A 22601-nucleotide genomic window follows, 5' to 3' on the forward strand; every position below is an offset into this window, starting at 1 on the left:
CGCAACACAATGAAGCAACAGTTAAATATCATACTTGCTGAAAGTACTACGCTGCGAAGATAGGTGCGCGGAAAAGTATTGCCAGAAAGAAGCGCGAAAAATGATAGCCGCGCTTGACAACGGCCGTGCAAACGCGGGGTACAAACGACGTTGTTTGTTTATACGCACTCAGTTAATGCCGCGTGTCATCTGCTCACGCAACACAATGAAGCAACAGTTACAATTATACATGCTGAAAGTACTACGTACCGTTTTGGTCGTAAATAATTGGTGTTGCAAACGTATGCGACACGAACAAAGGTTTCCTGGAGATGCGTCGCCGCGGCTGAATCAATATCCTTCTTGGGCTGAATGCGCCGACTCGGATGGATGGATGGATATGGCTGTACCCTTTAGATCAGGTGGTGGCTAGCGCCACCAAGCCGTAATACCTAATGAACCAAAAACTATATTTATTTTTTCCCTTAAAAAGTGAGTTAGAGGATTCGTACTTTGCAGTGAAGAGTTTAATTTTCACTCGTGCCTTGACTTTAGCCACCAATCAGATAACCTCCTTCTAGTTAAGTCTACCCGCTTAAAGTTTATTTTGCCCTCCCGGTCCCTAAACCCCAGTGCTTTGAAAAACTCTGCGCCATCATACTGAACTATAGGGTGAAGCCCTTTACAGAACATTACCAAGTGTTCGGCAGTTTCTTCTTCCTCTCCACACGCACTGCATACTGTGTCTACCCCTTCGTATTTGGACCGATATGTCTTGGTTCGCAGTACTCCCGTCCTGGCCTCAAACAGTAGAGAACTACCCCGAGTATTATCATAGATCCTTTCCTTGGCAATTTCCTGCTTAAAAGTTCGATAGATCTCTAGTGCGGACTTCTTAATCATGCCCATTCTCCACATGTCAGTCTCCGTTTCCTTCACTTTCTTCTTAACCGATAGTTCTTTTTGGTTTGGCCACCTGCTGTTTTCTAAGTATTTACCAGTCAACTTCCTGGTTCGCTTTCTCCATTTTGTATCGACATTCTTCATGTACAAGTAGCTGAAAACCTTCCTAGCCCAACGCTCTTCTCCCATTTCTCTCAGTCGTTTCTCAAATTTTATCTTGCTGCTAGCTTCCCTGCCCTCAAATGATGTCCATCCCATATCACCTTGTACTCCCTGATTTGGTGTATTCCCGTGAGCTCCTAAAGCAAGCCTACCTATTCCACGTTGCTTAATTTCTAATCTTGCTTGAACTTGTGATCTCATGCACAAGACCGCATTGCCGAACGTCAGCCCAGGAACCATGACCCCTTTCCATATTCCTCTCACAACATCATATCTATTGTAATTCCACAGTGCCTATTTTTCATGACTGCTGCATTCCTGTTACCTTTAGTAGTCAGGTATATTTCGTGTTCCCTCAGATACTCGGTCCCATTGCTTATCCATACGCCCAGATATTTGTATTTATCTGTTATCTCTAGCGTGACCTCCTGTATTATAAGCTCACTACCTTCGTTGTCATTGAAAATCATGACTGCTGATTTTTTCTTACTGAATCTAAAATCTAACCTATCTCCCTCATTACCGCAGATGTCCATCAATCTCTGCAAATCTTCCTTGTTGTTGGCCATTAGCACTATATCATCTGCGTACATTAATTCTGGTAGTGCCTGATCAATAAGTTTTCCTTGTTTGACTAAAGAGAGGTTGAAGCCCAGTCCACTTTCCTCTAATTTTGCCTCTAATCCTTGCAGGTACATCATGAATAATAAGGGTGACAGGGGGCACCCCTGCCTAAGCCCCCGTTTTACCTCTGCAGGCTTGGATACCTGTTTTTCCCACTTTATAACTACCTTGTTACCTTTATAGATACCCTTTAAAAAATTAGTGACTATATGTTCCACGCCTAGTGTGTCCAGTATTCCCCACAATTCCTCTTGAACCACGCTATCGTACGCTCCCTTGATATCCAAAAATGCTAGCCACAAGGGCCTGTGTTCCTTTTCTGCTATTTCGATGCACTGCGTCAGTGAGAACAGATTGTCTTCCAACCTCCTGTGTTTCCGAAACCCATTCTGCAGTTCCCCCAGCACCCCCTCATCCTCTATCCACGCCTGCAGTCTTTCCTTTATAATCTGCATCGCCAGCCTGTAGACCACTGATGTCACTGTTATAGGACGGTAGTTGTTTATGTCAGCTTTGTCCCCCTTTCCTTTATAGATCATGCTCATCCTGCTAAGTTTTCATCCGTCGGGAACTTCACCATCGATTATTATTGTGCTCACTGCCTCTCTCAAAGCCTGCTTAGACTTCGGACCTAATGTCTTTATCAGCCTAATTGGAATGCCATCTGGGCCTGTTGATGTACTACTAGGAACCCTTTTCTCAGCCCTTTCCCACTCTTGTTTTGAAAATGGAGCTATTGCACCACTTGATTCGTCCTTGTCTATTGTGGTGCATAAAGTACTTCTTTGTTGAAATTTTTCTGTCACCCTTGTTCTTATATATTCAATAACTTCGGCCCCTTCTAGCCTAGCACCTTGGGCTGTAGTTACAAAACTCTGCTCTAGGCTCGTCTCATTTCTTAGGGAGTTTAGATGGTTCCAAAATTTCGCAGCTGCCTTTCTATCTTTTTTATGTACTTCTGCCAGCCACTGAGCTCCCTTCCTTCTAATCTTTTCATTGATCAGAAGGGATGCATCCCTTCTACAGCTTAGAAAGGTTGCCCATTTTCTTTCGACATCATCTGTCGGTTCACCCCGCTGCTTAGCATGTCTGTGTTCCCTAGAGGCTTCCTGACGTTTTGCTATGGCTCTCTTAACTTCCTCATCCCACCAACTTTTGGGTTTGTGTCTTCTTTTCCGGGGTGACTTGTCACGCGTCTTACCAAGCTCTAGCTCAAAGAGTTTAATTAGATTCGTGTGTGTCCACACTGTCTTATTATCCTCCGTGATTACTTTCTCAATTTGTTTAGTGGCTATTTCAATTTGCCTTTCTGAATAAAAATTTTCCTGTAGTTGCTCATCTTGTCTCCTTCCCACTTTCACTGCTCTTCCAAAACTTAGCTTGATACGGTTTTGATCACTACCCAGACTCCTGGAGCCACCTTCATCTATGTGCATTCCACTGAGCGTATCATACATCCTATGTGACATCAGTGCATAATATATCGTCGACTGAAGCCTTCCTACCTCCCATGTTATTTGCCCTTCACACTTCTCGGTACTGTTGCAAATGATCAAATCATGCCTTTCACACATATCCATCATCATTTTGCCTGTCGGGTCGGTATACCCATCTATATCTTCTATGTGCGCATTCATGTCTCCTAGTATAATTATCTCGCACTCTCTTCCTAACTCCTGAATGTCCTTTGATATACACTCTACCATTGCCTGGTTTTCCTCTCTGGCCTTTGCTCCCGTCCACAAGTACACGAAACCAAGGAGTGTCATTTGACCTGCCACTTTCCCTTTTAGCCATAAATGTTCTTTGCACTCCTGCTTGACCCTTTGCCAGTCTGTACTTTTATGAATGCATGCCCCAATACCACCCCCCTTTCTGCTGCCTTCTGTTCTATTACAATATTCCCACGCGTAGTCCGGATTGTTCGGAGGTTGTTCCATGTCCCTGAGATGTGTTTCTACAAAACCGTATACCATCGGCCTTTCTTCCCTTAGCTGTTCTTCTATCTCTTCCCACTTCAGCCTGTTCATACCACCCTGCATGATACCCTATGTCTGAATTGGCTCGGCGCTCGTGGCTACGTTTATTTATGCCCCGGACTCTACCTATCTTAGATATTGGTGCCACTTTGGAATCGTATCTGTCTATACCACCTGTCGAAGAGTCTTCCTGGTTGTTTTCCTCGTTACTAGCTATGCTGCACCCCGAAGGGCTCGCTTGCCCCCCCAAAAAGCTACTGCGCGTCCTGCAAGTCGCCAACCCACCTCATGACCGAGCCGCCCATCGAAGTGAATTCTGTCTCGTTGAAAACCCCCCCACCTATGCACCTCTCTGTTTATTTCCACCACCTCAAAGCCTTTCTCCCGACTCATTCGCCATATCTCTTGGTTTGCATTGACCACCGCTCTTTGCAGGTTGCTATCACGCACCGGTACCTCCGGTATCGTGCATATCACTACCTGTATCTTAGGAGAAGTGGCGCGCATGTCATCGACGCCTTTCGCCAGTGTGGCTGCTAGTCCTGCTGCATCTTCATTGAGGACATCGTTTAAACCGCCTGAAATTATCACGAGGTTTCGTCTATCAGCTGTCGTTTTGAGCTTTGCGCTCGCTTGCCTCATGACTGCCTCCAGCTTGCGTCCTGGGAATGCCCCTACTGCAACCCTCTTGTCACCTCTTACCCTCTCTTTGATGGCTTCTGTGCATCGATTTAAATTCGAGTCCCCGGCGATTATCACATGCTGTGACTTTTCAGCTGGAGCGTTCTGCACCTGGGAGCTACTTGCACCTGTGGCGCCGGCTGCTTTGTTCCCTCCCTGCCCCACCACTACCTCGCTGAAGCTTGGCCTTGCGACAGTTGAACCGGCTAAACCTGTTTTTTCCAAACTTGCTTGCTTTTCCTTCTCCACCATTCTGGTTGCCGGTTCCCTACTGTTCTCTCGGTAGGTCGCTTCTCTGTTCAGCTTCGCTAGCGCTTCCTCGGCGGACTTCAGTCTTTCTCCCATTGCTGTCGTTTTCTCTTGCTCTGTCGCCAACGTAGTCTCGAGCTCGGCGATTCTCATCAGCAGGTCACTCTGGGCAACCATCATTTTCGCCATTTTTTCATCGACCTCACATTGCCTACACTTCGCGTCAGCCTCTTCTCCATCCGCTTCTACGCTTGGGTCCACTTTCAACCCCACTCCACATCCTGAACACTTTACAGTCTTTTTAACTCGATTCTGGGATGCGAGCGCCCCTGGCGGACAGCAGACGCAAAAAGAGAGGAGGATGCGGGAGGCAGCCGAACGGGCCCGGCGGACTGACTGCGCGGGCACAGAAAATAAAGGAGGCTATGCCTGATGTGTGGCCGCCGGCGAGCCCGACAAACCCTCTCCCGTTTTCTCATTTTCACGTCCTTGGCTCTCGCAGGGCGGAGCAACCTTCTGACACTACCTGTATATCAAAGGACATTGACGAGTTAGGAGGAGAGTGCGAGATAATTTTACAAGGAGATATGAATGCGCACATAGAATAACAGACCCTTTGTTATTCAAGACTGCAATTTCTCAGCAATGCTTGTAACTATACGCAGTTTCCATTATCTATCTTTGTCTTGTATGTGCTTGAATTCTTATACATTTTTAGTTGACTTATGTTGCCTTCCTGATTTGCGCATCTGACACTTGTTTCTCTATTTTGTATTTTTTTTTCTTGTGTGTTATATATGTTGTACCCACCCCCTCTGTAATGCCCTACGGGCCCTGAGGGTATTCTAATAAATAAATAAATAAATAGAAGATATAAAGGGTATACCGACCCAACAGGCAAAATGATCATGGATATGACTGAAAGACATGATTTGATAATTTGCAACAGTACCGAGAAGTGCGAAGGGCAAATAACATGGGAGGTAGGAAGGCTGCAGTCGACGCTAGATTACGCACTGATGTCACTTAGGATGTAGGATAAGCTCAGGGTAATGCACATAGATGAAGGTGGCTCCAGAAGTTTGGGTAGTGATCACAAACGTATCAAAATAAGTTTTGGAAGAGCAGTGAAAGTGGAAAGGAGACAAGATGAGCAACTACAGGAAAACTATTATTCAGAAAGGCAAATAGAAATTGCTACTAAACAAATTGAGAAAGTAATCTCTGAGGATAATAAAACAGTGTGGACATACACAAATATAATTAGACTGAGCTAGAGCTTGCTAAGGCACGTGACAAGTCACCCCTGAAAAGAAAACACAAGCCCAAGAGTTGGTGGGATGAGGAAGTTAAGAGAGCCATAGCACAACGTCAGGAAGCCTCTAGGGAACACAGACATGCTAAGCAGCGGGGTGAACCGACAGATGATGTCGAAAGAAAATGGGAAATCTTTCTAAGCTGTAGAAGGAATGCATCCCTTTTGATCAATGAAAAGATTAGAAGAAAGGGGGCTCAGTGGCTGGCAGAAGTACACAAAAAAGATAGAAAGACAGCTGCGAAATTTTGGAACCACCTAAACTCCCTAAGAAATGCGACGGGCCTAGAGTAGAGGTTTATAACTACAGCTCAAGGTGCTAGGCTAGAAGGGGACGAAGCTATTGAATATATAAGAACAAGGGTGACAGAAAAATTTCAACAAAGAAGTGCCTTATGCATCACAATAGACAAGGATGAATGAAGTGGCGCAATGGCTATTTTCACGAGAGTGGGAAAGGGCTAAGAAGAGGGTTCCTAGTAATACGTCAACAGGCCCAGATGGCATTCCAATTATGCTGATGAAGAAATTAGGTCCGAAGTTAAGCAGGATTTGAGAGAGGGAGTGAGCAAAATAACAATCGATCGTAAGGTCCCCGATGGATGGAAACTTAGCAGGATGAGCATGATCTATAAAGGGGGACAAAGCTGACATAAACAACTACCGCCTTATAACAGTTACATCAGTGGTCTACAAGCTGGCGATGCAGATTATAAAGGAAAGAATGCAGGCATGGATAGAGGATGAGGGGGTGCCGAGGGAACTTCAGAATGGGTTTCAGAAACACAGGAGGTTGGAAGACAATCTGTTCTCACTGACGCAGTGCATCAAAATAGCAGAAAAAGAACAGAGGCCCCTGTGGCTAGCATTTTTGAATATCAAGGGAGCGTACGATAGCGTGGTTCAAGAGGAATTATGGGGAATAATGGATGCACTAGGCGTGGAAGATGTAGTCACTAATCTTTTAAAGGATATCTATCAAGGTAACAAGGTAGTTATAAAGTGGGAAAAACAAGTGTTCAAGCTTGCAGAGGTAAAACGGAGGCTTAGGCAGGGGTGTCCTCTGTCACCCTTGTTATTCATGATGTACCAACAAGGATTAGAGGCCAAATTAGAGGGAAGTGGACTGGGCTTCAACCTCTCTTTCGTCAAACAAGGAAAACTCATTGAACAGGCAGTATTAGCATTGATGTATGCAGATGATATAGTGCTAATGACTGACAACAAGGAAGACTTGCAGAGAATGGTGGACATCTGCGGTAATGAGGGAGATAGGTTAGATTTCAGATTCAGTAAGGAAAAATCAGCAGTCATAATTTTTAATGATAATGAAGGTAGTGAGCTTAGAATATAAGAGGCCACGCTGGGGATAACAGATAAATACAAATATCTGAGCATATGGATAAGCAATGGGACAGAGTACTCAAGGGAAAACGAAATATACATGACCACAAAAGTTAACAGGAATGCACAAGTGATGAAAAACAGAGCACTGTGGAATAACACTAGATATGAGGTTGTGAGAGGAATATGGAAAGGGGTCATGGTTCCTGGTCTGACGTTCAGCAATGTGGTCTTGTGCATGAGATCAGGAGTTCAAGCAAGATTAGAAATTAAGCAACGTGGAATAGGTAGGCTTGCTTTAGGAGCTCACGGGTATACACCAAATCAGGGAGTACAAGGTGATATGGGATGGACATCATTTGAGGGCAGGGAAGCTAGCAGCAAGATAAAATTTGAGATGCGATTGAGAGAAATGGGGAAGGAGCGTTGGGCTAGGAAGGTTTTCAGCTACTTGTGCATGAAGAATGTCGATACAAAATGGAGGAAGCGAACCAGGAAATTGACTGGTAAATACTTAGAAAACAGCAGGGGCCCAAATCAAAAAAAATTATCGGTTAAGAAGAAGGTGAAGGAAGCTGAGACCAATATATAGAGAATTGGCATGATTAAGAAGTCCGCACTAAAGATCTAACTTTTAAGCAGGAAATTGCCAAGGAAAGGATCTATGATAATACTCGAGTTAGTTCTCTACTGTTTGAGGCCAGGACAGGAGTATTGCGAACCAAGACATATAGGGCCAAATACGAAGGGGTAGACACAGTATGCAGTGCGTGTGGAGAGGAAGAGGAAACTGCCGAACACTTGATAATGTTCTGTAAAGTGCTTCACCCTATAGTTCAGGATGATGGCGCAGAGTTTTTCAAAGCACTGGGGTTTAGGGACAGGGAGGGCAAAATAGACATTAAGCGGGTAGAATTAACCAGAAGGAGGTTATCTGATTGGTGGCTAAAGTCAAGGCACGAGTGAAAATTAAACCCTTCACTGCAAAGTAAGAGTCCTCAACCTCACTATTTAAAGGGAAAAAAATAAACCTAGTTTTTGGTTCACTACGTATTACCGCTTGGTGGCGTTAGCCACTGCCTGATCTAAAGGGTACAGCCATATCAATCCATCCATCCATCCATCCAACCTAAGGTCCTTATACCAATACTATCGGCCAGCCGCCAACACACTGATGCCAGTGCTAATAAAGTACAAGCCACCCTAGTACAGGTGTTCTGTGGAAGTGCGTTGCAGCTCTCTCGGCGTGTTTGTCGGTGTACAAGTTCTGGTGTGCTGCTTTGAGTTTTCTGCACGCGGCGTGGTTATAAAACATGCGTTATTGCTGCGTGCCCTTCTGTACATCGAGCCAACGTAAGAAAGAACACGGCGTGTCGTTTCACAAGATCCCTGCGGAGACAACGCTGAGGGAACAATGGCTCAAAATGATACCGAGGAAAAACTGGCAGCCAAATTCAACGCCCAACTATTCTGCTGTCTGCAGTCTCCAATTTCTCGAAAGCGACTTTTGAGGAGACACCAAGAGGCGCATGTTGAAGCAAGTTAGCGGGCCCAGCGTTTTCCCATCCTATCCGTCGTACCTCCGGCCAATACCACCTAGGCCTCGGAGGGACACGAGCATCGCCAAACGCAAGCGCGAACCATCGCCGGTAAAGACAGCTTTACCTAGAGCGTACACTCGCACTCCTGATGTAGATCTCTGTAGATCTGATATTGTAAGTACACCCGCCCGTTAAAAAAAGAACAGCAGCAAATCATCATCAGCATCTTCAACTTCGCAAAAATTGAATTTTTCAACCACACGCGCCATTCCCCATTGTAACGTCCGGCGTTTCTTTGTTCCATGAATCAAGCAAACGAACAAGCAGTATTTTACTGAGTCTCTTGATGGACGGAGGGTCCTTTATTTAAAGTAGCTAGATCGATTACTAATGATTAATTGTAGGCGACCTGTCTGATGTCATCGGGATTATTTTGAGATTGTTTTACTGCGGCGCATGTGTTCTTGTGCATTTACCTTAATTTCTCGGTAAGCAGGGCACTGTTGTAGATAATATTCTCGTTTTAGATGTCATACATTGAGCTTTCACTCTGACATAAATTGTTATTTGACTTAAGTGTCCCTTTGAGTTTCTCGACGACTTCTATCTACCAATAACGAGAGACTGCCCTCCTCGAATGCTCCTCGCTGGGGTCTCAAACGACTATAATGAGACCGGTGCGAGTCGGGGCCTCGTGATGCGGTGTCCCTCTTTTTTTTTCTTATCTTTAGAATTGATGTTTTCATTCCTCTTTGTCATCTTCGCCATTACTATCAGCCTTATCTGGATTCACGTCTATAGCCACGTCTACTCTCACGTATTCAAAAGCAGTGTCATTGATACACCATTTCAATTTTTGTTGAAAGTCATGGGAGGTGACCATGGGAGGTAGTCATGGGATGTGGTGGCCAAGTACTGCCCCAGGGTGGCCAATTCTGTTTTGGTGAAGAAGTGCAGTACTGGCAGGTGGTCGCCAGTAACGCCACACACCAGACCTCTTCTTTTTTCTTTAAACGATTCCTTTATCACACCTTTTAAATATATGATTGGAAATGGTCTGGCATCTGCATTCGAACAGAATTTTGTCATTCCATGTTAAGCTGCTGTGCTATCTTTAAGTAAAGGGTTATGTTGCAATTTCTTAGCACTGTAGAACACCACCTAATTGCCTATCAGCTCTCAACTTCATCTGACTCGTAGCTCATCTGGCCTTCTAAACTGTGTAAAAGTCAATTTTTGCTTTAAAAAAAACAAAAAAACTACCCAGTGCGGCTTTCAACTTCTGACCTTGCGAGCTTAGGCCGGCTTGTGCTCTGGATGACCCTCCTTCCCACGCGTTTATTTCCTTCAGACTTCTTGTCTCGCTTAAATTTGACATTGTTTGTTTCAAAGAGCTGGCAATGTCAGAGTTTTGCAGATTTCGAGTGGTCGCACTCCTACTTTGACGTTTCCTGTCAACTGACGAGTTGCACGTTTCTGTTTTGCAAACTAATTGGCTACTTCTATGTGATTGTTACTTTGAGTGATTACATCGTGGGCGGTATGACTGCATGAAAATTAAATGTGAAAAGTTTCAAACTGCTAAAGAATGAACAGGCGCTACCTTTTAAGGCTGTATCCTATTTTGTTGGAATTTCGGAGTAGCAATTAAAACTCTGGTAAATAGATATAGAAGTAGAGAGTGGCCCTCAATTTAAAGTCAGACAGACGTACTAGCCTAATAATGTAAAATCATGAATGAAAAGGTAATGAGCAAATTATTTCTAGTTTTAGAAAGCGGCAAAAGGCAAACAAATTCGTACAAAATGTACGGATGTAATGACTTGTTTGCATCACTCACCACAAAGCAGCTTGATTTGCTAGACGTTGACGGCTCTCAGCACCATACTCACACAACAATGAGTCCACATGACCGAATTGAATTTAGAGTCGCATTTACTCATTTCCGAGATGATAAGCACCTTTGTGTATTTCAGGTAGCTAATTTTCTTATAAAGACACATGTAAGTGACGCTCAGTTTCACTTGAAAACTAGAACTTCCTACTCGATTTCACCAATGATTCAGATACCACTGCTCAGATTAACATAATAAATTCGGTGAGGGCGACAAAGCTTTCATTTTTAGCATACACATTACTACTTGTATTACTAACCATAAACTGGTTTATGGTATAAACGGAAACCACTCAGCACTGATCTTTCACAGAGAAGAACGGCAGGACTGCTACAGTTCTGAGAGCGAAGCTCGTATCGTTTTTCATAGATTGTAACTACCTATAGTGGCTCACGATGGCAGTGCAATAAATCAATGTATGTGTTGACAACAAGATCGCCTTCCATCTAACCCATTCACACTTGATAATAATCATGGCACACTTCCAAACTTGTAAGTGTAGGGCTCAGCAAGCAAGACACTGAGAGAATAAGAAAGACGCAAGTAGATGGAAGTCTTTGGGGTAAACAAAGACTCGAAAAATATTTTGAGGTATGTACAAAAATAAGTAAATACGTACAACATGTAATGTTTCTCGTGAAAATATCGTTCATGGATAATATTATTGGTTACTACACTCTTCAGCGGGAATGTCTCAAGAAAGCAGCAGTAAATAACTGCTGAATTACAAATTACAGTTTGGCACATAAATTTTCGTTACTTTCATGAAGTACATTTCATAACACCTTCAGCTGTTCACGTCCCTGTACCCTACATCTTAAACAGCTGTTGTGAGTAACACCGGTGTCACACGGGCACTTTTACTCGCGATCAGTGTCGATGCCGATTAACCACCGTCTAGATAAGGTGCTGATACACGGTCACTTTTAATCAGGGTCGGGCGTGATCGAAATCAAGACTATCGTGATCTACGCATCGCAATCTGGATGAGCGATCGTGATTTCGATTCATCTGTACCCCCAGGCCGAGCTTGTCGAATGCACAATAATAAAGAAAATCAAGCATAGTTCAATACAAACACTTTAAGAATGCTAGATGTTTATAAAAAGCTAGTTCTAAACTGATTAAATTGAAACAATATCTGAAAAATCACATATTTTAAGATTCGTAACAACCGTATGTAGTTAGGGGAGAAGCAGACGACCGTTGCCTTCTGCGCTTAGTTCAATTCTCGCACCGTCGGAGCTATCGGAGCACCTCGAAGCAAACTGATTAAAAGTGTCTCAAGCCTTTTGACTAGGTCGCAACATATAAATAGACCTTTACAGTGATTAACCCCTAGCAGGAGCGACTAAAAGACTTGAGGCAACAGAAGTGAAACTCTGGCGCATACAACAACATTGACACTGAAATAAAAATGAAGGTTAAGGATCTCAAACAGCAATACAGGCAAGTGCAAGAAAAACTTTATCGAATGATGAATTTATTAAATTAATTTTCAGTGCCATGTAAAGTTTTTAACGTTCGAGCGGTCCTAGCATGAATAACATTGCTCATAAATGGCTCTATAGAAAAATCGTACACTGAGTTTCATCAGTGACATGTAAGGATAGATCAATGGATATGGCTGTACCCTTTAGATCGGGGGGTGGCTAGCGCCACCAAGACGTAATACTTAACGAACCAAAAACTAGATTTATTTTTTTTTTCCCTTAAAAAGTAAGTTTGAGGATTTGTACTTTGCAGGGAAGAGTTTCATTTTCACTCGTGCCTTGACTTTAGCCACCAATCAGATAACCTCCTTCTAGTTAATTCTACCCGCTTAAAGTCGATTTTGCCCTCCCTGTCCCAAAACCCCAGTGCTTTGAACAACTCTGCGCTATCATCCTGAACTACAGGGTGAAGACCTCTACAGAACATTATCAAGTGTTCAGCAGTTTCTTCTTCCTTTTCAAATGCACTGCATACCGTGTCTACCCCTTCGTATTTGGCCCGATATGTCTTGGTTCGCAATACTCCCATCCTGGCCTCAAACATTAGACAACTACCCTGAGTATTACCATAGATCCTTTCCTTGGCAATTTCCTGCTTAAAAGTTAGATAGATCTCTAGTGCGGACTACTTAATCGTGCCAATTCTCTATATATCGGACTCAGCTTCCTTCACCTTCTTCTTAACTGATAATTCTTTTTGGTTTGGGCCCCTGCTGTTTTCTAAGTATTTACCAGTCGATTTCCTGGTTCGCTTCCTCCATTTTGTATCGACATTCTTCATGCAAAAGTAGCAGAAAAGCTTCCTTGCCCAACGCTCCTTCCCCATTTCTCTCAATCGCATCTCAAATTTTATCTTGCTGCTAGCTTCCGTGCCCTCAAATGATGTCCATCCCATATCACCTTGTACTCCCCAATTTGGTGTATTCCCGTGAGCTCCTAAAGCAAGCCTACCTATTCCATGTTGCTTAATTTCTAATCTTGATTGAACTTCTGATCTCATGCACAAGACCGCATTGCCGAACGTCACACCAGGAACCATGACCCCTTTCCATATTCCTCTCACAACCTCATATCTATTGTAATTTCACAATGCTCTGTTTTTTCATCACTTGTTCATTCCTATTACCTTTTGTGGGCATGTATATTTCATTTTTCCTTAAGTACTCCGTCCCATTGCTTATCCATATGCCCAGATATTTGTATTTATCTGTTATCTCTAGCGTGGCCTCTTATATTCTAAACTCTCTACCTTCATTATCATTAAAATCATGACTGCTGATTTTCCCTTACTAAATCTGAAGTCTAACCTATCTCCCTCATTACCGCAGATGTCCACCAATATCTGCAAATCTTCCTTGTTGTCGGCCATTAGCACTATAACATCTGCGTACATCAATGCTGGTGTGCCTGTTCAATGAGTTTTCCTTGTTTGACGAAAGAGAGGTTGAAGCCCAGTCCACTTCCCTCTAATTTGGCATCTAATCTTTGTAGGTACATCATGAATAACAAGGGTGACAGAGGACACCCCTGCCTAAGCCCCCGCATTACGTCTGCAGGCTTGGACACCTGTTTTTCCCTCTTTATAACTACCTTGTTACCTTTATAGATATCCTTTAAAAGATTAGTGACTACATCTTCCACGCCTAGTGCATCCAGTATTCCCCATAATTCCTCTTGAACCACGCTATCGTACGCTCCCTTGATATCCAAAAATGCTAGCCACAGGAGCCTGTGTTCCTTTTCTGCTATTTCGATGCACTGCGTCAGTGAGGACAGATTGTCTTCCAACTTCCTGTGTTTCCGAAACCCATTCTGAAAGTCCCCCAGCACCCCCTCATCCTCTATCTATGCCTGCACTCTTTCCTTTATAATCTGCATCGCTAGCCTGTAGACCACTGATGTCGCTGTTATAGGACGGTAGTTGTTTATGTCAGCTTTGTCCCCCTTTGCTTGATAGATCATGCTCATCCTGCTAAGTTTCCATCCATCGGGAACTTCACCATCGATTATTATTTTGCTCACTGCCTCTCTCAATGCCTGCTTAGACTTCCGACCTAATGTCTTTATCAGCCTAATTGGAATGCCATCTGGGCCTGTTGACGTATTACTAGGAACCCTCTTCTTAGCCCTTTCCCACTCTTGTTTTGAAAATGGAGCTATTGCACCACTTGATTCGTCCTTGTCTATTGTGGTGCATAAGGCACTTCTTTGTTGAAATTTTTCTGTCACCCTTGTTCTTATATATTCAATAGCTTCGTCCCCTTCCAGTTCAGCACCTTGAGCTGTAGTTATAAACCTCTTCTCTAGGCTTGTTTCATTTTTTAGGGAGTTTAGATGGTTCCAAAATTTTGCAGCTGCCTTTCTTTCCTTTTTATGTATTTCCACCAGCTACTGAGCTCCCTTTCTTCTAATCTTTTCACTGATCAGACGGGATGCATCCCTTTTACAGCTAAGAAAGATTTCCCATTTTTTTTCAACATCATCTGTCGGTTCACCCCGCTGCTTAGCATGTATGTGTTCCCTAGAGGCTTCCCGACGTTTTTTTATGACTCTTATAACTTCTTCATCCTACCAACTCTTGGGTTTGTGTCTTCTTTTTCAGGGTGACTTGTCACGTGCCTTAGCAAGCTCTAGCTCAAACAGTCTTATTAGATTCATGTATGTCCACACTGTTTTATTATCCTCCGTGATTACTTTCTCAATTTGTTTAGTGGCTATTTAAGTTTGCCTTCCTGGATAAAAATTTTCCTGTAGTTGCTCATCTTTTCTCCTTCCCTCTTTCACTGCTCTTCCAAAACTTAGCTTGATACGTTTGTGATCACTACCCAGACTTCTGGAGCCACCTTCATCTATGTGCATTCCCCTGAGCTTATCATACATCCTTTGTGACATCAGTGCATAATCTATCGTCGACTGCAGCCTTCCTCCCTCCCATGTTATTTGCCCTTCACACTTCTCGGTACTGTTGCAAATGATCAAATCAAGCCTTTCACCCATATCCAATGTTTCACACATATCCAATATGTTTTACGGCTTGCAAGCGCCCCCTGGTGCACTTCATCTGACCCAAGCTCGAACCGGATTAGCTTTGGCCGTGTAGTAGCATCATAATCAAGAATACCGCTCCGGATCGCCCTGATTGTAACTAGAAGTGCCCGCGCCTCACTAATATGAAAGTAATGGTAAAAGTGTAGTTACTCGGCAAGTTCTACAGTAGAACAGCGCAGCGAAAGAAATGTTTCTTCACAGAACTTCCTGTATTCAGTGTTACGTGGCTATAATTTCAAAGTGCAATATTTGTTAACCATAATTACATTCAAATGTACACTGAAAGCCACTGTATATTGAAACCACATGAATAGTTTCAAGAACAACAAAATTTATTTATGATTATAATCCGAGAAAGTGGATGTTTATGCCAGCTGCAACTGTTCTGCTCAATGAACCGCCGCAGAGCAAAGATGTCCCACCATTTAACTGTAGATACTAACGCCAAAAGAACAAAATAGGTAGAACTAGTTATGACGTATAGTTCAGGTACACATTTCCGACCCCACACAAAGAAAAATCTGAATATGTTCATACTTTCTTCTACAATAACTCAGCAATGTGCAATGTGCCATCAAAAAGATATATAGTTCATGATATAAGTTTGAATACCCCAATAACACAAGCAAAAAATTATGCAATAAGCTGATTGAGCCTAATATAATGCATGGCTGAGCTTCTGATATCATGGTTAGCAGTAACACCAATGTAAAGGCAAACTGCACAGAATTATACTGCCAACAACGAACAGTAAGTTCAAGCAATTTGTGTCTTTTCAAGTGTCATAGCATTTTCTTGAAAATCAGCAGTAAATATCAGCTTGGTGTTAAAAAACCAAAAACAAAAATAGTTCAAAAATTACTACTGAATAGTCCACAGCCTTCACTCCTGACAGGTGGTTGTAGATTGCCACAGCAAACAGTTCAGATTTTCTAGTGCTTTAGATTTCGGACATTTGTACAGCACTCTCTATATAAAAATAAGACATGGAATAAATTTAAGCATATCATTATTTTCACAATTCCTGAGCTGTTAAGACGAGTTCTCACATTTTAAACCATTAGAAAGCACAAGCTGAAATTACTGGTATAAATAATACAATTCGATAAATATATTGCAGGACAAGCATGCATATTATGGGTCAGAATAAAAAAATGGCTAGCACACGCTCAAAATTGACTGAAGTTAGCAGATATTTAAAAAATTCTAAACTCGTTCAATTACAAAAAAAAAACTCGTTCAATTACAAAAAACATCCTGCCGGAAGGTACACTCACAATGCTTGCAGCTTTTTTTCCCCCATATAAACTAAGAAATCCTACACCTTGACAAATGAGCAACATTAAATTAGACATTCTAAAAAGACTAAAGAGACACAGGGCTTGACAGAGCACACTCCGATCAATCAAGATAGCACACATACTTAAGGAGATATTAAAAATAAAGCATTTCATTTAAATCCTACATGGACTTTTATAAATTACTGGGCTGACGAATGGCCAATAGAGCAAAAGCAGCAGCTACCTTCCTCTTCTAAAACAAATGTCATCTCAGTGTTTTGACACAATCACCTGACATTTTTTCAAGCACACTGCAATCTTCCATATCTAAAACAAATGTCATCTCAGTGTTTGACAAAGTCACGTGACATTTTTTCAAGCACACTGCAATTTCAAAAAAGCAGCTTTCACAAGTCAGTGAAATATTAAATTCGTCTACACTGTGGTCCCTACCAAATAAATAGTGCATGAGAATCAGAGGCTGTATCTAGTCCTTTCTATTCATATATTGCTTTAGAAAGTTTGCAGCCCTGTATATTAAGATCACTTATATCCAAGAACACTAGATTTTGGAACGATTGTTGATAGAACATGACATTCGCTACAAAAGGAACCAAACTCCTCAAAAATAATCGTGCTGGTGACAGCTCCTTCTCAACATGCGGCATGGAAAAGCCATGCGCGTGCAACCCTTATCGAATGGCAGCAGTTAAACTTTCTCTTAAAGATGTCAAATCACACCATAATCTCTAGGCGAAGAGCTTATAAAATGTAGACATTTCACAATGTCTCAACAAGTGTGTGTCACATAAAACAGCAGATGAAAAATGTCTCCCCAGGAAGTGGTGGGCACCAAAAAGTCACTTAGCACTGCACGAATCGAAGATCGATTCAACGAGACAAAATCGTCCACCAACCACTCGGAAAATGGTCGGCGACAATTTGCACCACTGAAGTTTACAATTGCGATAAACTTTAAACGATAACGCCCTACAACGACCACAAATATCATGAGCGCCCTCTTCGTCGTAATCGAGACAGCAGCATATCACGTAAAGTCTTTTCCCTGCGACGCATCTTGTCCATCTTGGATGACAGAAGATACAGTCTTGAACAGCGCAGCCGCCAGGCTTGAAGCTTGCGCAAGCTTCGCAAGAGGCAGAGACGCGAATCGCACAGGGTCGTCACTAGTTGCCTCGCCACTTCGTGACGAATGTGACGCAGTATAAAGCGCACGAGCCGCGTCGTCGTGATAAAGCCCGAGTACTGGACGCTGTCCGCTTTCCTGAAAGAGAAACCGCGATGACCGCATCAAGCCAATTAGGTGACCATGTCCTGCATAATACAGGCTTTCTGAAAGGTGTTGACTGGGCTCACATTATAATATCATCGACACTTTTGGAGATGGGTGTCACCTTGCATGACGAAAGCTTCACATGTTCAAGAAATGAAACAAATGCTTGCCCGAAATGTCATTGTTGCAATGGACATTGGTATTTTTGAACACCTTGGAATACAAACATGTGTGCCTTGGGTGAGTGCAGAGGGCCCCAAAAGCAGTGTTTTTGAGTGTACCGACTTTTTCACAATGGCTAAGCTTGGCTCTGGCTGCTTGGAATATCATAAGTCTCGAAAGTGCTTTGAACGTGTGCTGTTGTTTAAGGAATACATAATTTTTATTTTTACAAAATGCATGCTTGTATGATACCTATTTTTGTTGAGAATTTAGAGCAGTGAACTCGCAGAGTTTGGCAGTGGCATAATGCCACAGTGACACTGTCTCAACACGACAGACCCATGATACAATACTAAAATCTATCACCTATGTAATTAAAATTCTGGGCCTTACCATTAACCAATGGTAAAAAGGTGTGATCGTGTGACCCAACAGCTGCAAACCTCACAAACGGTTCAGTCGTGAATTCACAAAGAGAAGGAAAAACAAATGTACAGAACAGCATAAAAAGGAACCTTAACTAAGAGCAGGAGTCAGTCAAACAGCACACATAGGGTTCATAACTGTCAACATCATTCTGCAAAGGTTTCCAGGCAAAGTCACAAATGAAACATCATGCTACCATCATTTATGACGCTGTGCCATTGTTATGAAGCACTGTTGGCATAATGGTCACTGTTGTGGCCATAATATTGTCACGAAAGTTTCCATTGTTGCAACAGTCCCAAAAATGGTCAGTCACTGTTGTAGCTGCTACTGCTTAAACAAGTTATCACTGTTTTTACGATAGGACTCATTGCACTCCTATCAGTTCTTGGTAAAATTACCCCTCTTCCCATTCTGTCTCAATCCTCATCAAGAAACCTTCAACCTCGCATTGATTTCATTGTTGCCAAGTTACTCCAGTGAGTATTCATAGCCTATAACAACACTACTGCATCATACATAACAAAAAATACTAATAATAATCATTAAAAAAATTCACCCACTAGACAGGTAAAGTGAATGCTACAAGAGACAACCAGATATGGTGCTATGGCAAAAGAGGCTACAATAGTCGCCGTTAGAAATAATCTCGAAGAGAAATCTGAATGACATAAACGTTGTTGCACTATATTGATGCCAAGAAAAAAAAATGCCATATATGTAGTGAGCATCAATAAACCTCATCAAATTACCACGAACAAAGCAGTGCCTGCTGAAAAAACACTACTTTGCTCCCATTGCAGCCAGTAACCCATAGCAGTGCCGCATTGTGGCACGCTGGTATGATGCAACGTAAAGGCTTTCAGGCCCTTACTACGACATGGTCCTTTGTAGTAGTACAAATGAAAAGTTCCCTACAACTGGAGCCCGGAGAAAAAGTCCAAAATTTAATAAATTTCAGGCAGCCTGATCTTTTCAGAAACTATTAGACTTCTTAAGCATGCCATAGCTTACATTTTAATGCATTATGCTACTGTAGCTTCAAACAGCAGCTGTTTTAAGAGCTTGTAGCATCATCATCACTGCACTGCAGCACAAACAGTTCAGATTTAGATCTGCTATAATGAAAGCATGCAATACGTAGAGTAAATTGTGGGAATAACTACAATTATGTAACACATTCGGTTTGTTTTCTGCCTGCCAGGCTCTGCCGTTCAAGCTTCCAATCCGCTTTGGCAGGCCTAGCCATATTTACTGAAAGAAAAAAAAAACAAGAAAGGAAAAGAAAAAAAATACTGGTTAATACCAAGAAGTTTACACTAAACTGAGCTGTGAAATGGTGCGACTGAATAATAAAAAACCTTCTTACTTGCGTGAGAAAAAGATGATGGTGGGATACTGTTGTACAGTAAACTCCCACGGCAGGTCATTCTTGAATGCATCAACCCTAAAAGAAATAAATTATGGCACACTTTAGGCACGCAGCATGATGTACGTGTACTTGGGAGTTACGGTACGCTCACCTAGTTGCTTTCAAGATCTTTTCATCAGTATTGCTGCACACAGTCGAGCCCGACTATATCGAACCCGTTTGTATCAAATTATCTCGTATATTGAACAATTTCTAAACACGGTAAATTAACGTTGAGAATATTGTACAGAATACGTGATTTGAATACGAGCCTCTGGCTAGCCTGTAAAGATGGTTTCACTGCAAGTAGAAGTGCTAAACAGTGAAAACACCTACCCAAAAAAATTTGCTTTGCCGTGAAGCCTCCCTTCAAATCTAAAGGGGCCCTGCAACACAAACTGAACATGATCAGAAAATGCTGCCGATCGGTAGACAAGGCTACCAAAAACATGTGAGGCAAATATTGTAGTGCAGCACATGGCCTGTAATTTACAATAAATTTTCAAAGCTAAAAATAGCTTTCTTTCCTTGGCAAATGACACTACAAGCTAAAAAATCACTTGCCACAGTCAAGAAGAAATATACGGCTCTGGTTACAAGCATTGGCTGATTTGAGCATGGTGCGCTCGTTGTTACCGGGATCACCGCTTGTCCATGAGTACTTGTGCTATTGCACTGAAAAGCCACGTATTTGAAGAAAAAAAAAATGGAGGTGCTCAAGATTACGAGGTACGTTTGGAGTATTTTCTTTCGCCATGCCATTCCTCCCTGCTTAGATTCCAGCTATTTCGTCAAGACGAGAAGAAAAAATGCAATTGCAGCGTGCGACAGATTTTTCGAACTCCGCTCAGCTGATTCTAGAAACTTTGCAGCAGTAAATTTGTGAGGCAACATGTTTACTGGCTCCATGGCTACTTGAAAAAGTGTTGCAGAGCCCCTTTAAAGGAACATGTTACCCTCGAATCAATTCTCCATTTTATTAAGCTTATTATAATGGCTTATATGATCCAAGTATAATAAATTTTAAATCATTAAGTATCTTACAGGTTATCATTTGCATTCTACCGAAACTACTACTCAAGGTTGTTCGGACTTCCTTTGAACGAAAAAATGAATGGCATTTGCATAGAGTCCCTATTTCAATGCAAAAGAAACACTGTGCAGGTTAGTTGGGTCATAAGAAATGTTCCCTTTTTTTTTATGTCATACATACCACTCAAATACGCTTTGAAATTATTCGATCAAAACAACTATTCGCTTTGAATTCACTTCGAACCAAGAATTCACTATTCCCACAAGCCTACAAAATAAAGCTAGTGGAGCTTTCGAAGTTAATCAATAGGCGTAAAGTAGCCAACATCAGGAGGCATAACATGTAAAGAATTGAGCAGGCTGTAATAAGAGGCAGAAGCATAAAAGCTGCGAAGGCAGACTTGTGCATAGGCAAAAATCGAATGCATGCAGTGAGAAACAAGGAAGGCAATGTCATAACCAATATGGATAGGATAGTCGATATGGCGGAGGAGTTTTACACAGAGCTGTACAGAAGTAAAAAAAAAAACAGGATGGTATTGTGAGAAACTATAATAGTCCAAGAGAATTCGACATCCTACCAGTAACGACAGGGGAAGTAAGAAAAGCCCTAGTAGGAATGCAAAGAGGCAAAGCCGCTCGTGAAAATAAAGTAACAACGGACCTCCTGAAAGGTGGCGGAGAAATTGTGTTAGAAAAATTAGCCACCTTAGATACAAAGTGTCTCTTGATGGGAAGGGTAGCAGAATCTTGGAAGAACGCCAACATCACCTCGATCTATAAGAAAGGAGATGCCAAAGACTTGAAAAATTACAGGCCGATCAGCTTACTCTCCGTTCTCTACAAACTATTTTCAAAAATAATAGCTAATAGAAATAAGACAATATCAGAGTTCAATCAGCCAAAGTACCAAGCAGGATTTCGTACCGGCTACTCCACAATAGACCATATTCATACTATCAATCAGGTAATAGAGAAATGCGCTGTATACAACTAACCCCTATACATAGCTTTCATAGATTACAAGGAGGTATTTCACTCAGTCGAGACATCAGCAGTAATGCAGGCACTACAGAATCAGGGCATCGAGGAACCTTACATAAACATACTGGAAGAAATCTACAAAGGATCCACAGCCACCATGGTTCTCCATAAAGAAAGCGAAAGAATCCCAATAATGTAGGGTGTAAGGCAGGGAGACACGATCTCTCCAATGCTATTAACCGCATGTTTACAGGAGGTATTCAGAACACAAGACTGGGAAGAGTTAGGGATAAGAGTTAATGGAGAGAACCTTAGTAACCTGCAATTCCCTGATGACATTGCCTTGATGAGTAACTAAGGAAACGAATTACAGTTCATGATTACTTAACTGGACACGGAAAAGTAAGTCTGAAAATTATTATGCACAAAACTAAAGTAATGTGCAACAACCTTGGCAGAATACAACACTGTGTGATACGTGGAGAGACGCTGGAAGTTGTAAAGTAATATGTCTACTTAGGGCAGGTAATAACCGTGGAACCGAACCACGAGATTGAAGTATCTAGAAGAATAAGAATGGGGTGGAGCAAAATTGGCAAGCACTCTCAAATCATGACTGGTAGATTGCCACTATCCCTCAAGAGGAAGATATATAACAGCTGCATCTTGCCAGTACTTATCTACGGAGCAGAAACCTGGAGGCTTACAAAGCGGGTTCAGCTTAAATTGAGGACGACACAGTGAACGACTGAAAGGAAAATAATAGGTGTAACCTTAAGAGACAAGAAGAGAGCAGAGT

At 42.2% G+C, this 22601-nt stretch overlaps 1 protein-coding gene across 5 annotated transcripts in view; it reads right to left on the reverse strand.

The window, feature by feature from the left end:
• The window catches only part of LOC119180112 (thioredoxin domain-containing protein 11), a 58356-nt gene that overhangs the window by 4331 nt on the left and 31424 nt on the right, over positions 1-22601 (reverse strand). The window contains exons 8-9 of one of the 5 annotated variants that reach the window (XM_075868445.1): positions 19745-19822; positions 4999-5103 (exon numbers count right to left, since the gene is read on the reverse strand). In XM_075868445.1, the coding sequence (XP_075724560.1) occupies positions 5100-5103; positions 19745-19822 (82 nt within the window). In that variant the 3' untranslated portion in view covers positions 4999-5099. Of the gene's footprint in view, positions 1-4998; positions 5104-15524; positions 17779-17802; positions 19630-19744; positions 19823-22601 lie in introns of those variants that run through there. The other 4 variants (XM_037431251.2, XM_075868444.1, XM_075868443.1 and 1 more) reach the window with 4 other exon arrangements.

This window comes from Rhipicephalus microplus, chromosome 7, assembly GCF_043290135.1.
Source record: "Rhipicephalus microplus isolate Deutch F79 chromosome 7, USDA_Rmic, whole genome shotgun sequence".
Classification (NCBI taxonomy): Eukaryota; Metazoa; Arthropoda; class Arachnida; order Ixodida; family Ixodidae; genus Rhipicephalus; species Rhipicephalus microplus.